The sequence below is a fragment of the Paroedura picta genome, chromosome 1 (assembly GCF_049243985.1).
Source record: "Paroedura picta isolate Pp20150507F chromosome 1, Ppicta_v3.0, whole genome shotgun sequence".
Taxonomy (NCBI): Eukaryota; Metazoa; Chordata; class Lepidosauria; order Squamata; family Gekkonidae; genus Paroedura; species Paroedura picta.
The window spans coordinates 71,532,970-71,549,045 of record NC_135369.1 but is presented as its reverse complement, the minus strand read 5'-3'; the positions used below and the strand labels follow the sequence as shown (position 1 = coordinate 71,549,045).

Genomic DNA, 16,076 nt, shown 5'->3' with positions numbered 1-16,076 from the left:
TGGAAGACCTGGCTCTTACTTTGTGCATGGGCCTGGCCTGGCCTGGCCACTGATGGCAGCCACGTCAAAAAAGGGAATGCTGGAAATCATCGTTCCCTTGCCACAGGCCATCAGAGGCCCTAAAGTGGGCCAGGGTTGGGAGGGGGCTGGCTTGGTATTGATATCATGCATAAGCAGGGATTTGCCCCACTGTCATGCAGGTGCCAGTCTGGCTCTTCCTGCCCGTGCATAATCGGTCTTTGTCTTAACATGGGAGGTGAACTCTGACCCCTCCTCTCTCTGACCTTTCACTTCACATGGCCTTCAGTCGAGACACATATCTCTGCAGGTCTCTTCTGTTAATACAAAACCCTCATATTCCACCACATATGGTGCCAGAAAGCTGGACATTTGTGATAGGGAAAGTACTCTTTAGATTAGCCTTTTTTCTCTTCTTTTGACTGCAACCTGAATGTGAACTGGATCTATTTGATTATGTGTAGGTTTACTGGTTTTTTTTTGCCAGATACTTATTGGGAGATTTATTTACTACACTCAGTATCATGCTTCTATGACTGGGCAAAACTCTTCTATAGTAACCAAATATCCCCATAACAAAGTCTCTCCCCATAGACTTGTGTTTAGATCCAGAGCTGAACTTCCCTTGATCTCTCTCCTACATGTAACAGTGTTGCTGAAAAGACTACTTTGTTAGTACACTCATATCCAAAGGGTAGTGACCTTGCCTTCAAAACACTTGCCTCTCTTGAGGCATGCTGCTCATCTCAGGTTAAAAGCTTCCTTTGTATTGCAACAATTTATCCCAAAGCAATTAAGACACCAAACACAGAAGATTCTGAGGTCAGCTGGGGAAATAGACATTAAGAAGGAAAAGATAAGGAAGCAACCACTGATGAGGAACATGGATGAAATGCATGGGAAAAAATGGATGGCTTTAAAAGGTGACACTGTCCCTGCAATGTCTGAGGCAGTTACCTTTCTCGCTGCATATGTAAAATATATCCCACTGCCCAAAAAACCCTACACTGAATTTAAATGGGGAATGTATAAATGGGCTGAGTATAATGAATACAGCCAGCAGTAGTCAGAGTGTTGGATTAGGATCTGGGAGACCCAGGTTCAAATCCACTTGCTGGGTAGACAGAGGCTATTCACTCTCTCTCAGCCTGATGTGGTTTACAGCATTGTTTTGAGGATGAAATGGAGGAGCAGACAGTAGTGTACACTGCCCTGAGTTCCTTGGAGGAAGGGTGAGATTAAAATGCACTAAATAAACACAATTATTAAGTTAGAAGGGCTAGCAGCCTCTAGGTGAGCCCTGGGAAGTTCCTATTTATTTATTTATTTGTTTGTTTGTTTGTTTATTTTTATATTCCACCACTCTCCATGGATTATATTTATATACTGCCTACCCTTTTGGCTCAGGGTGGTTTATATTAGAACTCTCACAAATAATACATACATCAACATCTTGGCTTAAATATATTACTTCTTAAATGAAAACCTGCATTGAATAAAATAGTTTATAAATGTATAACATTCAACATTCAGCACTCAACAACTTAGTTTTTACTGCACTTTGGCTCCATTTTTCCATTCTGGGTGCAGTTGACGGTGTGTGTGGGGGGGGGGGCTGGGCTCTGGCTGATGGCTTGTTTCACTTGTCTTGGCTGAAAGCCTGGTGGAAGAGTTCCCTTTTGCAGGCCCTGCATAATTGTTTTAGCTCTAGCAGGGCCCTGATGACAACTGGGAGCTCATTACACCAGGTGAGGACCAAGACTGAGAAAACCCTGGTTCTGGTCTATGACAGATGAGGTTCCCTGGGGCCAGGGATCATCATTTTACTGGCATTGATACAGCATAGTGGTTTTTTGAGGGCATAGGAAGAGAGGCGATTTCTCACCTACTCAGGGCCCAAGCCATGTATGACCTTGAAGGTGATTACCAGAACCTTAAGCCTGATCCGCTAGTCAACTCATAGACAGTACAGCTGTTGGAGTATGGGCCGGATATGGGCCCTCCAAGGTGTTCCTGTAAGGACCCTGGCTGCTGCATTCTGAACCAGTTGAAGTTTCCAGATCAGAGATAAGGGTAGGCCTGCATAGAGTGAGTTGAAGAAATCCAGCCAAGAAGTGACTATTGCCTGGATCACTGTGGCTAGGTCTTCTGGGGCCAGGAAGGGGGCTAGTAGTTTAGTTTGGCATAGGTGGAAGAACGCTAGCTGTGCTATACTGGTGACCTGCTCCTCCATGGAGAGAGAGATCACACCCAGGTTCCTGACTAAGGGTGCAACTAACAGTTGCACCCCATCCAGGCAGGGCAGTCACACTTCCTTGCCTGGACCTTTCCTACCAAACCACAGGACCTCCGTCTTTGAAGGATTAAGCTTCAGATGGCTCTGCTGGAGCCAGCCCATCACTGCTTCCAGACATCTGGCTAATGAGTCGGGGGGGGGGGGGAGTCAGGGTGGCCATCCATCATGAAGAAAAGCTGGGTTTCATTGGTGTACTGATGGCACCCCAGCTGGGCAAGAGGGTGCATAAAGATGTTAAATAGGATTGGTTCTCTCCTACTGCTACCCTCTGTCCATGATCCCAAAGAAAGGAGATCAGCCATTTAACGGCTGTCCCTCATATCCCGACATCAGCAAGGCGGTGAGCTAGGAGCTCATGATCTACTACTACTGATCTTCAGGCAACAATGATCAGTTCCCCTGGAGAAAATAGGTGCTTTGTGTGGCTTTTATACCCTGTTGAGATCCCTCCCCTCCCCAAATCTCATCTTCCCTAGGCTCCACCCCCAAATCTCCGAGAAATTCTAAATGCAAAGTTGGCAACACCATGCAAGAATCTAAAGGCTTATTGACTCACTGTGTAACAGTGAAGCTTGCCATGCGTGTAGTATTACAGAATTACATTTTTATCCTTACTTTCCTACAAGAAGCTCAGAGCAGCATACAAAGGTTCTCCTGTACCCATTTTAACCTCCTACCAAGGTAAGTGTAACTGAGAATTGCCCAGGTGAGCTGCCTGGCTCAATAGGGATCGCAACAAGGATCTTTCAGGTCCTAGACTGCCCCTCTAATTACTCTATGCTTGCTGTGACTCTCAGTGGATACTCTAATACTGGACAAGCAATATCTGTCTTCAAGCACATGATGAAGAGGCAGTGGATACATGCTGGGGAGCCACAACCACCCATGGTTCCCTCATGAGTGTCTACAACAAATGTCCATCTCCAGCATTCATCAGGAGACAGGCAGCATGCTAGTCTGAACATAAAATGTGAATGTCATAAACCTCTGAATGAAAAATATAAAGCAAGCAACTTTTATTCCAATGTTTTATTCAAAACAGGCCCTTCTGGCTCCTGAGTTCTGGAATATCCAGTGTATTGTGCAGTATAGGTGCCACAAATGGATCTGAGAGAGCTAGCCACAAACCCCTCCACTTCTGTGATGCTCTCTAAGACATTGGGCCAGTCACACTCTCTCAGCTTATGCTTCTTCACAGGATTGTTGTAAAGATAATATGAGAAATTAAGCACTAGGTATACCCCCTAGGGTTGCCAGATTCATGGTAGACCACTGAATTAAGGGATGCATATCACAAACTACATGCTGCTTTTAAATAATTTTAATAATTTTAAATTTAATATATTACAAGACTATGTTTGAATGTACTTTAATATTATGGAAACTGCTGAGCCCTTGGGCAGTATAAAAATTTAATACCCACCCACTTAGGATGGGTATCAGAGGGGGGTTAGTTTAGGCTTATTAGTTTTTGCCGCATCTTGGTTTACTGTATTGACTATGCTTATGTTTTTTGTGATTTTATTGTATGGTGTTTTTATTGGGAGTTTTTATCTACTGTAACTCACCTCAAGCTTCTGGGGAGAGGCGAGTAACAAATCTAAATCTAAATCTAAATCTAAATAATAATAATAATAATAAACAACCAAAACAAGAGACACAGTCAGGTGAAGAAAGTCTATGTATAATACCAAAGGGGCTAAAGTGACCAACACAGGGTATTCCAGAGAACAGAGGGTAGAGGCAGAGCAATTGTTTGTAAAATCAAGATCAAGAATATGCCCAAGGCAGTGAGTAGTAGAGTCAGCTTAAAGGTGACAACACCCAGAAGAGCGGTAGTATTGGACTATGGCAGCAGGAACAAAAGTTGTGTGAAGTCTTAAAAACTAATAATTTTTGTTCTGGCATAAGTTTATCTCAACTCAAGCCTATTTCATCTAGTCCATGAAACATAAAATAAACAATTAAGGTCATAAGAAGGCCCCCTGCTGAATCAGACCAGTGGTCTATCTATCTCACACAGTGGCCTCTAAAGTACCAACTATATGAAATCAGGGGGATTGGAGGAGGTTAGGAAAATAGATGGAGGTCAGAGTCTGACCCTATGTGAGATGGTCTGTCAACATAGATGTTGAAATCAGCAAGGATGAAGATAGGTGTTTGAGATGTCAGAGAGGCAGAAGGTAAGTCAGGCATTCAACAAAGCTTGACAATTAGGCTGAAAGGACAGCAGCATGAACTGCAGAAGGGAGTGCAGAATGAACTTGGATAGTTGAGAATTAGTGGGGCAGAGGGGTGGGTTGGGGTGGAATCAAGAGGCATCCTGAACATTCTGTGGAAAACAGAGAGTAACTTTAGTTACAGTATATAACTGTTGACTGAAACAACAGCCTTCCATAATACAGGCAGTATTAACATTAATCATCTCACACACGAGAAGCCAAGAAGCAGTACTTATTTACTGCTTTCGAGATCTGAAGAAATGGTGGTTTGAAACGAATGAACTGTTGTTAGATTAAGATCAATTCCATGGTCTGCCTTTGCAGTGTACTCCATCAAATCAGCCCCACTGCTCAGAACACAGATTTCTTTTGTTACACACATCTTTTGTTTGCAAAGATTTGACAGACCAAAAGCCAGAGCAACCACACAACTGGAAGGAGACCAAAACACTGCCATGCCTCATTCCCAAAGTGCCCCTATTTTTTTCCATTCCACTTCATCCCACTCCAATTACTGGCTCAGCCATTCTTTTCAGCTATAATTAAATGGGAATGATTCAATGTTTATTTTTATTAACTCAGAATGCTAATATTGATGTTTATTTCTGAGCCCCTTTTTTCTTATTATTTTTATCGACTTACATTTCTGAGTGTGCCAGAGATTCAGACCACCTTGGAGACTAATTGTTGCTTATTCAACTTGTATTGACTGTGAAGTCAAATTTCATAAGAGATTCAGAAATAAAATTAGAACAGATGAGAATCATTATCTTGCATAATATCAAATTTTTAACATTAATTCATTCCCAAGATGGAGGATCCCATGTCTGTGATTTAATAATCAACTATATTGGTTCCTTTATTGTTTTCTTCCTAGACATTTAAGTCACCCATGGAACATTTCTCAACATGAGGGAAGAAGCAAATGGTTGTTCAATAGTCCCTGTGCAATCCCCATGCATTTATCCTTCTGTATATGAGGAGTAATACCCTAAAATGGATGTTGGCTGGATTATATCTCTGTACTTCAGCTACAGTAACCCACTGGACAGAAGAGGGTTCTGCGTATTCCATGGATATGCATTTCTCACTAAATTGAGGTCATCAGCCCCAAACCTGTTTGGGATACCTGGCCCAAAAGAGGTGAGATTGGTTTAGAAGAAGAAGAAGAAGAAGAGTTGGTTCTTATATGCCGCTTTTCCCTACCCGAAGGAGGCTCAAAGCGGCTTACAGTCGCCTTCCCATTCCTCCCCCCACAACAGACACCCTGTGGGGTGGGTGAGGCTGAGAGAGCACTGATATCACTGCCCGGTCAGAACAGTTTTATCAGTGCTGTGGCGAGCCCAAGGTCACCCAGCTGGATGCATGTGGAGGAGTGCAGAATCGAACCTGGCATGCCAGATTACAAGTCCGCACTCCTAACCACTACACCAAACTGGCTCTCTTTAAGCCAGGGCCTTCTCAGCCTTGGCCCTGGCCTGGTGTAAGGCTCTGTCAAAAGAGTTCAGGGCCCTGTGGAACCTGAACCAGTTCCACAGGGCCTGCAAGACAGAACTGTTCCACAAGGCCTATGGTTGAGGCCCAATGGAACAAAAATAAGTCCTGGCCTCACTGCAGGAATAGAAAGAAGATCTATTTCCCCAAGAAGGATCTGGAAGCCCCCCTCCCAAGTTCTACTGAATGGGGCTGATGATGTATAAATGTTTTAATGATTATGCTGTTTTTTATACAATTCTGGTTGATTTAACTCATGTTGTTATGCCCTGAGCTACCAGGAGGGGCAGGATACGAGAATAAAGATGTATTGAATGATTCATCCCTTTGAAGTACAAGCTTGGGAAGCTCATAATATGAAGATAAACATTATATCTTCCCCAGTGATGGTAAGTGGAAGGATCTGTCCTACCAGTCCACTGATCAGAGTTTGAAGCCTTCCTTCAGCCTAAAGGGCTTCCTCCCATTTAAGTTATTCTTCTTAAGTTAATTTTCTGTTTGTGGGAAAACTATGTAAGTTGGAGGAAGACTCATTGGAGGGTGGTTGAATCTAACCCAGTGTGGAAGAGGAAAAAGGTAGTAGAAGGCAGAGGAGGAAATGAGATAGGGTAAGCTTGATCATCTGTGGGATGCCACCATCTACAAACACAGAGTTTAAAAATAGAGTAACTGGAGAAAAACAGTACAAATAACATAGTAAATAGAACAATATCAATACAGTCATAACAGCAGAACAATATAAGAATGGAACAAACATGATAAAAACATCCATTTCACTGTAACATACTGATGGTCCCATGGGATGGTCATATTGGTGGTGGTTTACATGGGATGGGGTGGCAGGGGCTAATGGGAGGTGATTGTATTCAGGTTGACCTCAACCAAATGCCTGATGGAAGAGCTCTCCTTTGCAAGGCCTGCAGAATTGTTTAAGCTCTGCTAGAGAGCTTGTTCCACCAGGTAGAGGCCAGGATGGAAAAAGCTCTGGCCCTGTTTGAGGTCAAGTGAGCTTCCTTGGGGCCAGGGATCACCAGGGAGTTGGTAGTAGCAGAGTGCAAGGCTCTTTGAGGGGTGTAGGCAGAGAGGTGTTCCGTCAGGTACACTGGGCCCAGAATGTGGATGGCCTTAAAGGTGATTAACAGAACCTTAAGCCTGATGTGGATTTCGACTGGAAGCCAGTGCAGTTGTTGAAGGATGGGCTGAATGTGGAACCTCCATGGTGTTTCTGTGAGGACCCTGGCTGCAGCTTTCTGGACCAGTTGCAGTTTCCAGATTAAGGTTAAGGGCAGCGAGCGAGTTCCAGAAGTCTAGTCTAGAGGTGACCATTGCATGGAAGAGGCAAACCAACTAGTGGGGGGACTCACCAACAGGGTGCATGCATTTTCAAGTTGAAAATGGTCAACTGGAATTAGATTTATTACCCTTTAAGAACTGTGAAGCTATGAAATTAAAGCCATAAATTGCAGAAGTTTTAGTTCACCATTTCAACTTTTGCTTAGTGTAGCCTCACAACAAAGCAGGCGAAAATCTTCACAAGCAGACTGAGCATTTTGAATGGCAAGCCCCTTGTAACTAAAAGGTGAGCTATATGATCTGGGTGCCAATGTAAAGGAGTTATTATTGGATGATACCATTTCAGGCTGTCTGTACCTGGAAGAGGAGAAATGATTGCTCCCTCATTTAAAAAAAAACAAACCCTTCTCTATCATATAATAAGCAGGCCTTCAGTGGTCCAATTTCCTGCTGGCACCCCCACCCCCAATGGCCTTAGGTCAATTGTGTGACTTCTGGGTTTTTCTGGTGAAATCAGTACTCTCTAGGAATTGCTGGAAACGCTATGATTTTATTATAGAATTTCCAGCGATAATTAGAGAGGTGCAATGTCACTTCTGGGTTTTTGTGGAAGTGATGTCACTGTGTTGCAAATGCTTCCTGGTCTCCTGCCTGTTGTTCACTTGGCACAGAAAATTAGCATATTGAGAACTGTATAATTTATCTAACATAAGTTTACTGGTGATGATTTTGGCTCTACAACATTCCCTGAAACTTGTCTGATCCGTTCTTCTGAATATTCAATACATCCTCCATCCCCACTTCATTGTAGGACAGAGCCTTTAGGTTTTCCTCTTCCTGCAACATTTATTCTTTCCACACTTTACTCCTGTCCAAACTTCCAGTTCTATAAACTGTGCCAAATGTAAACAGTTCAAAGATCTTCTGGGTGCAAATGGGAGAAGGAACCATTTCACCATCTAACTCTTTGAATACAACTGTGGAAATAAGGTTGCAGTCCTAAACACAACTGGGAATTAGTCCTATTGAATACAATATAATTTACTTTTATGTACACATGCATAGAATTTCATTGTAAATTAAAAGATGCGGTGCTGGGCAAAAGGATAGAAAAATAGGTTTGAAAGTTGCCAGAAGAAGAAAACTATCCCAATCTATTTCTATGAATCACATCATGTAAGACAGAAAAGCAGGGGACCAAATTTCTGTGCAACCTCAACTGCCAGTAGCAGACATAAGGAAGAATTAATAAGAAGATAAAGAAGATATAATTGAAAGTCAACTAGAGGCAGATGTGCTAGAAGTGCAAAGCAGGAAAGAGAATGGAGAATATATTTGATAGTGTCAGAGTCATTACAGAGCAAAGATGACTGAGAAGAAGTCCTGAATTTGACAAGAGGGTGCTTAAAACTGTGCCAAGAACTATTTCAGAAGAGTGCAGAGGGCAAAATCAAGATTACAACCCATTCATTTTAAGGAATTGCTTGGTCTCTAACTTAATATTTATTAGATTAGATTTGTATATCTCCCCTCCCTGCAAGTGGGCTAGTTGTATTACTGCATGGCCTGTTCTGGTTCCTCATCGCTGCTGCCTTCAATATGGTCAAGTGGGAATCAGAATAAAATGAAAGAGAAGTGAGGAATGCTGGATTGGAGATACTGTGAAGGTATATCTTGTCCCTTCTTCAAAGTCACCATATGGTTGTACCCTTAGAAACCACAAAAGCAATTAATTAAGCTACCACCTTTGCTGACAATTTTAACAGAGATCTGATTTGACAGTAGAAAACTGGCAGTGGTTCCCAATTTTGTCCCAAACTTCTTCCCCCAAATTGTCTGAGTTTAGATTTCTTCACAGCTTCTTGTTCTTCAGAGTATCTCCATTGTATAATAATATTATTATTATTTATGAATTTTCTAGACTACCTTTTTGAGGCCCGTGCAACAATAATAAGCAACAAGCAAAGAATCAGGAATAGTACAATCAACTAATGAAGTGTTCTTTTCTTAAAGAAAAACAAAATACCTTTCTCTTAGAATGTCAATAAGTCTGAATGAATGCATCATCCCATTTGGGGATTAAACAAATAGACACATTAATCTAGCTAGCAATAAAGACCATGTAAAACAAATACCAGCTTGTCCAAAGTGTTGTAAGTCAGTAGTATCTTTTGTTAGTCCTAAATACAAAGGAGGGCTGGATTATGAATTGACATCATTCCATGCACCTGGTATTCTGCAAAGGACTCTCTCCAGTACATACGAAATCACATGGAAGCTGTTTGTATGAAGAAGCTGCCCACAAGTAATTCCACCAATTTCAATTATGTCAACACAACTTCCATTTTACCAACCAGTTTTAATCACAACAAAAAATCCACTAAACAGGATAAAGTGAGCATTACTTGCAGGACTTACCAGATACCTGGAAGAGGCAGGTTGCCACTCCAACGTCATTGGAGATGCTGCATTCGTAATTGCCACTAGTCTCCCGGCTCACATTGTCCAGTTTATATTCAGAGTATTCCTGTTGCTCTACAGGAGGCACAGTCAGCAGACTACCGTTGATTCTCCAGACAGCTGTAGCCACTTTCATAGGGCTCCCCTTCAGCATGGTGCAACGAAGGGTGACACTACGGCCCAAGGCTTGCCGGATATCTAGGGAAACAGGCTCCACCACTGGGGGAACTAGAGGACAAATGACAGAACGACATATGAAGAGAAATGGATGTATCCAACACTGTGTCAATTCTAGTTCTTTTTACTTATTAGGAGTTTCATCCTATTGATTGCATTGACTTAAACAATGTAATCCTTCTTGAGTCACAGTGAGAAAAGGAGGATATAATGTAAATAAATCAAATTTTATTACTTGTACTCTACCCTACCTTATTCTATGAGCTCAGACAGGTTTAGAAATTTTAGCAGTCTCAAAGAGATCCAACAGAAGTCTATAAAGGTACATCATCCAAGAATGCAGTCACTTTGGAGATTGAACCTTGCAAGCCCTGCTTGGTTTAATTGATCAGAACTGGTCTCTTCATGTTGTGAGTAGCAAGGTCAAAGTAGGTTAAAGTGTCTTTTTAAAAACCCATCCTATCTAAAAGGCCAATAACAATGTGGGAAGTCTGGTTTTGATGAACAAAATTGCTCAAGGCTTGAAGAGTTTCCTTCCCCATATGCAACCCAAACACAAACTATGGTAGCATACAGAAGGCAGCTTTTACAAAATTACAGGTTTGTGATCTTTATAATACTTGTTTTGGCCTTAGGTTCTACCATCATGCATACTGTACATTTGTATGTTTTCATTTCCACATTTTATTAGTTTTAATTAGAAGTGTTTTTCTCCTGTGAAAGTTAACAGGCTATTGACACCAAGAACTAAAAACAAAACAAAAACAAACAAAAAAAACCCCCACAACCCCAATAGTTCCAGTTTATCATCTGCGATATAAATGTATATAAATGTACTGGCACTGGCAAACCACGCTGTATTGAGTCTGCCAAGAAAACGCTAGAGGGCATCACCCCAAGGGTCAGACATGACTCGGTGCTTGTACAGGGAATACCTTTACCTTTACCTATATAAATGTATCATTTGCATATCAGTTGAATTCTGAATATTATCTCTATGAACCACTGGTCTTCTTATAATATGTACATATAAAGAGAAAATATGTGCTGTAGCATCTAGACCAGTGATTCTCAACCTGGGGGTTGGGACCCCTTTGGTAGTCAAACGACCCTTTCACAGAGGTCACAGCAGGGCAAGCAACTTGGCTGGGGGGAGAGGCACCATCCACACAACAGCCTTGCCGGGTAGATCAAGATAGAGCATTTGTCTGTCTGGAGCAGTGGAAAAAAGCGAGATTGGCATGGTGGGACAAGAGGCAGAACTGAACTGAGAAACCCTGGGGGGGGGGGGGGAAAGCCAGTTTATATACAATCATGAACAACGTATCTTCATGCCATTGGTCAGTTTCGGTTCAATTTCTGTGAAAGAACACTTGCCTAATTTTATGGTTGGGGGGTCACCACAACATGAGGAACTGTATTAAAGGGTTGCAGCATTAGAAAGGTTGAGAACCACTGATCTAGACACATGTATTTGTGTGTATGTGTGTATGTCATGTCCTTCCTCTACAAAACCTAGGATGGTATATATGGTTCTCTCCTCCACTAATGTAGTTTCATAGCAGCATGTGAGGGAGGTTAGTTTGACTGACCATGAGTAGTCCAAGGTCAGCCAGTCAACTTCACAGAGGAACGAAGGTCTCTCCAGTCCCAAACTCTGAGTGTTATACTGGTTATTCACAGGTGGAGGTGTGTTTCTTCTGTCAAGTATCACTGTTTTGAGAACCAACATTTATTCTGGCCTTCAGCCTCAGATGCTGTCATTGCAGTAAAATGACTTAAAGCCAGCCCAGGGCTGATCTTGCTTTACAACCTGGATTGCCACAGTCAGCTTATTTTAGATGTGCTTCAGCAGGCACCACTTGCTTTTGGTTTCTCTCAGTTTACAGAAAGTTTACATTTCTCAGTTTACGGAAAGTTTTTTTTATTACAACCAGCACAATGGATCTGTCAGCTACACCCCTAGTTGCTGCCTAATTTCCCTGCTTCTTACAGAAAATAGTTGGAAAGTTTAGAACTTCAGCAAGGTTGCTGGCTGGTCTGATGAGAAGGAACCTAACAGACAAGACATAACAACTGTAGTCAGTCAGGCAGCCAGTCAATTATGGCTGTTAACCTCCACGTGGGTCCTGGCAGTCTCCTGGAAGTATAACTGTATAACTGATCTCCACTGTACAGTGAAGAAAATGGCTGCTTTGGCAGGTAGACTCTATTGTATTATGCCCCACATCTCAAAGGCTGGTTACTGAGAAGGAAGAAAATTTGAGCTCATGGCAGGAAATTTAAGGAGATTAGGCAACATTCACAGACCATGGGTGGGGACTAGCCATGATTTTTAAATGCACCTTCAAATTCTGAATGCCAGTAAGGGGGGGGGGCAATGAAAGAAGAGTTGCTTTTGTGCCCTGCTCATGAATTCCCCAGAAACTGGTCGCAACTGGGAAAATGACCTTAGAAGACAGGAACTCTTAGTCAGCTCCAGCAGGATTGTTATAACAGGATCACTCTCAAAGTTTTCCTTTAACAATGCTTCTATGCTTTTGATAGCATAATAGCAATGCAATTCCAAAGGCAAACCAGAGTACTCCCCACATTTTCAGATGCTGAATTCTTGCATGCAGTGCAAATATGAAAAAAGCTCTGTTTGACTAAAAGATTTCTAGTATGGAGTATGTGCATGTGTGTGTGTGTGGGGGGGGGAGGTTTCTGTATGAATTTTTAAACAATAAATTAAACTCTGCTCCCTCCAAAGGGCAAAAGCTCATTGCAACCACTGAGGTGACAAAATCAAAAATGTAAAAATAATGAGGTGTTATAGAACTGATATTTTTTCAAAAAACAGGGAAATCTCTCACATTTCATGCAATTACGGTGTTCAGAAAAGAACAAAAAATGCTTTCAAAGAGGCATCCAGGGATCTCTTAGCCACAGGTTGTAAAGGGAAAGTATCTCCTAATAATCTATGCTCTTTTGCTGTTGTTGGTAAGGTAAGTACTACAAAAGAGTATGCTGCAGTATTTCCAGTAAAAAGTTCACTGGAAAAACAAAAACAAAAAAAACATTGTGCTATTATATTTTCACTGCACTGTCCGCTTACATCTTCCAGTAAATGACCCTCAAGTATATTATTCATTTAAAACATTTATTAGTTATCTTTCTACTTTACAGGAGCTCAATGTGGCATACAATGTAAACATCAAAACATAATAAAAGCATTAAAACCATTCATTTAGAATCAATAATTTAAAACTGCTAGTAGGCAGAAAAACTGAAACTAATTAAATGCTGTCATGAATAAAACTGTCTCAGGTACTTCCTAAAGGTCAAAAGTGAGGGAGTCAGGTATACTTCCCTGACAAGGTTTTTTCATAATCGCGGGGCTGCTCCATACCCAGCAAATAAGCTTATTCGATGTATGGGACAAGGTATTCAGGTAAAGGCACTCCAAAACACAGCAACAAGCTGATTATCTAGGGTGTCCTCTCACTGTGATCTTATTCCTGAGCAGGAATGTTTGGGAGACAACAGTCTCTCAGACATGACTCCCAAGTCATGTAAGGCTTTAAAGATCAAGACCACCACCTTGTATTGATCTTGGGAACAGACTGGAAGCCACCTATAATATTGGGACTGCATGCTTCCGGTAACTGACCCCAAGCTGTCTAGCCTCATCGTTGTGCATCTGCTGCAGCCTCTGAACACTCTTCAAGGGTACCTCAAGTAAAGCACATGCAGTAGTCCAGTCTAGATTTAACTAAGGCATTGATCATATGGCTAGATCACACTGAAGAAGGAACAGGAGCAGCGGATCTACCAGCTGAAGCTGGGTAAAGGCACTCCAAAACACAGCAACAAGCTGATTATCTAGGGTGTCCACTTTATCAAGTAAGCTGAGATCCTCATGTATCAAGGGGAATATAGCTCCATCCAAGACAAGGGAGATCTCAAGTTTCTAGTCTGTCTTTCTACTAACCCTGGGTACCTCTGTTTTGTCAGTCAGTCAGTCTGCCCTATGATTCTATTTATAAGTATTTTGTGATGTGCAGTGGCAACCTAAACATGAAGCTGTCTTACTTTTGGTTCATCAGAGTCAACACTGTCTACTCAGACTGACAGTGGCTCTCCAGGTTCTCAAGTAGATGTTATTTAAACTGGAGATTCCAGGGACTGAACCTGCATCCTTCTGCAATCCTTCAGATTGGCTCTACAACTGAGTGACGTTCCTTCTGCAGTTACATTCTTCTAAGATTTAGAATTCTAGGACTACACTGTTAATCTTTTGCTATTTGATCACTATTTTCCAATCCAAAGAGGTGGCATTCACTCGTTCAAGCAATCTTCTGGGCACATGTTTCTATGTGGATGAGGACATGAGTGGGCACCTTGGTGTTTTGCATATATGGTTTTATTCAAGCAGATTGCTGGGCCAAACTGCTGCCCCACTATTGTAGAGATGGATGGGGCCAAACCATGCTCCCTCAAAGTGCTGTTTGGTGCTATTGCCAATATTATGAGAGGTAAGAAGGAAATGCACATGTTTGCTTATTGGCTGGGTTTGTGTGTGAAGGTTCTTGCTTTAAGACAAGGAGTTGGACTAGGTCTACAACTCATTTCTTACACTGGGCAAGATCAAAATAAAAACTTTGTGGCACCTCTTTCAGTGCATACTCTTTCAGGGCAATGATGTCTGTAGAGAAGCGGGCTCCTGATACAATAACTGGGTTGGTCTCTGAGGTGCCATAGGATTCTCTATTATTGCAGAAATAGTGTGAGGCCCCACTGGCCACACTAAGTCATACAAGAGGAGGTGTCCAGTGTGGATGTTCTGGCTGCTGCCAAGAGATAGATAAGGCCTAGCAAGCTCCCAAAGAATTCTTCTGTGAATCACCCCCATCTCAAATACTAGAACATTAGCTGGCTTGAATCCTTCCCGGTATTTTGGCAGGTGCTTGGATAAAGTATCCATCAGAATTTACATAAAGGGAGTATGCTTTAATCTGTTCAGTTTGCTCCTTCACTATCAATATGCGTAACATGCAAATTATGTGGCCTGGATATTCTGATGCTGAGACACAGAACCCCACATGTGAGCTTTTTCACTATTCAAGTGATATCAATTCTTCTGTTTTCTCTAGTTCATGAATTAAACCATAAACCTGCTAATGTGGCAAGCGGAATTGTGAAAGAGGTGAAGAGGTCAGAGCTGTGGCCAGTATTCAGCAAACAATGCTGTGCTTCTCCCTGACTTCTTAGTATCCTGCAACTTCAAAAACAGAGGGCAAAGCAGTTCACCTCAGCAGTAAAGCAATTTTGCTGTAACAAACTATAATCATTCACCTGCTCTTCAGGAACAAATAAACTGATAAACTAACATTATGTGTGTCCCACTCCATTTTGCACCTTGTAAAAATTTATGCATCAGCATCAGTGTTGCACAGAACAGGCCAGAGAGTTTGGCAACAGGAAAACATACACACAGAGCAGATCTATTTCAGGAAAAGCAATACTGAGCGCATGGCAATGAGGGCAAGAGCCAAGCAAACAAGGGCAGGAATTGTCAAGTGCCAGACATGCAGCACTCAGCCTCCAGTAACCTTCCACTTTCCTAGCTTTACAAGATTGGCTGGTTCTGGATTTATTCTTCAACAGTGATGACGCTCCAAAACATAAGGGTCACTGGAGCATGGCCAACTTCTAATACCCTTTTAAAGGTCTATTTTGCTTGCAGGAAGAAACCTCGCTTTTAAATGAAGCAAACAAATGCTTGGCGAGAGCAGCTCTGGGTGCTTTAAACAAAAGTTCGACAAAATGCAGGCAGCCTGATTGCCCCCTAGAAATTAGGTGCTGGCATCTAAGATTTGTAACTTTACAGTTTTTGCTGAGTCCAAAAGTGAACTTTTGGTTCTAAACATTCAAATTAAATTTTACTTACATGAACATTCTCCCCAGATTAATTTTGCCTAGGTCACAACATGCTGAGAACACATTTAGACAAACATCCTGCTGCAGCATATCAGAATTCAACTGTGGCCATTCTTGGTTTTCACCCACAATTCATTCCTAGTCATCAGGGACTCTAGCAATATATATTGATTTCTACATGAATTTGACAACAG

At 41.9% G+C, this 16,076-nt stretch overlaps 1 protein-coding gene across 3 annotated transcripts in view; it reads right to left on the bottom strand.

Annotated features, from left to right (window-relative positions):
- MDGA1 (MAM domain containing glycosylphosphatidylinositol anchor 1) overlaps positions 1–16,076 on the bottom strand; it is a 465,137-nt gene that overhangs the window by 250,213 nt on the left and 198,848 nt on the right. For all 3 annotated transcript variants that reach the window (XR_013231840.1, XM_077342151.1, XM_077342142.1), the window contains exon 9: positions 9,742–10,011. Coding sequence is in view for 2 of the 3 variants with exons in the window: in XM_077342151.1 (XP_077198266.1) it covers positions 9,742–10,011 (270 nt within the window). In the remaining variant the exon portion in view is untranslated. The remainder of the gene's footprint in view (positions 1–9,741; positions 10,012–16,076) is intronic.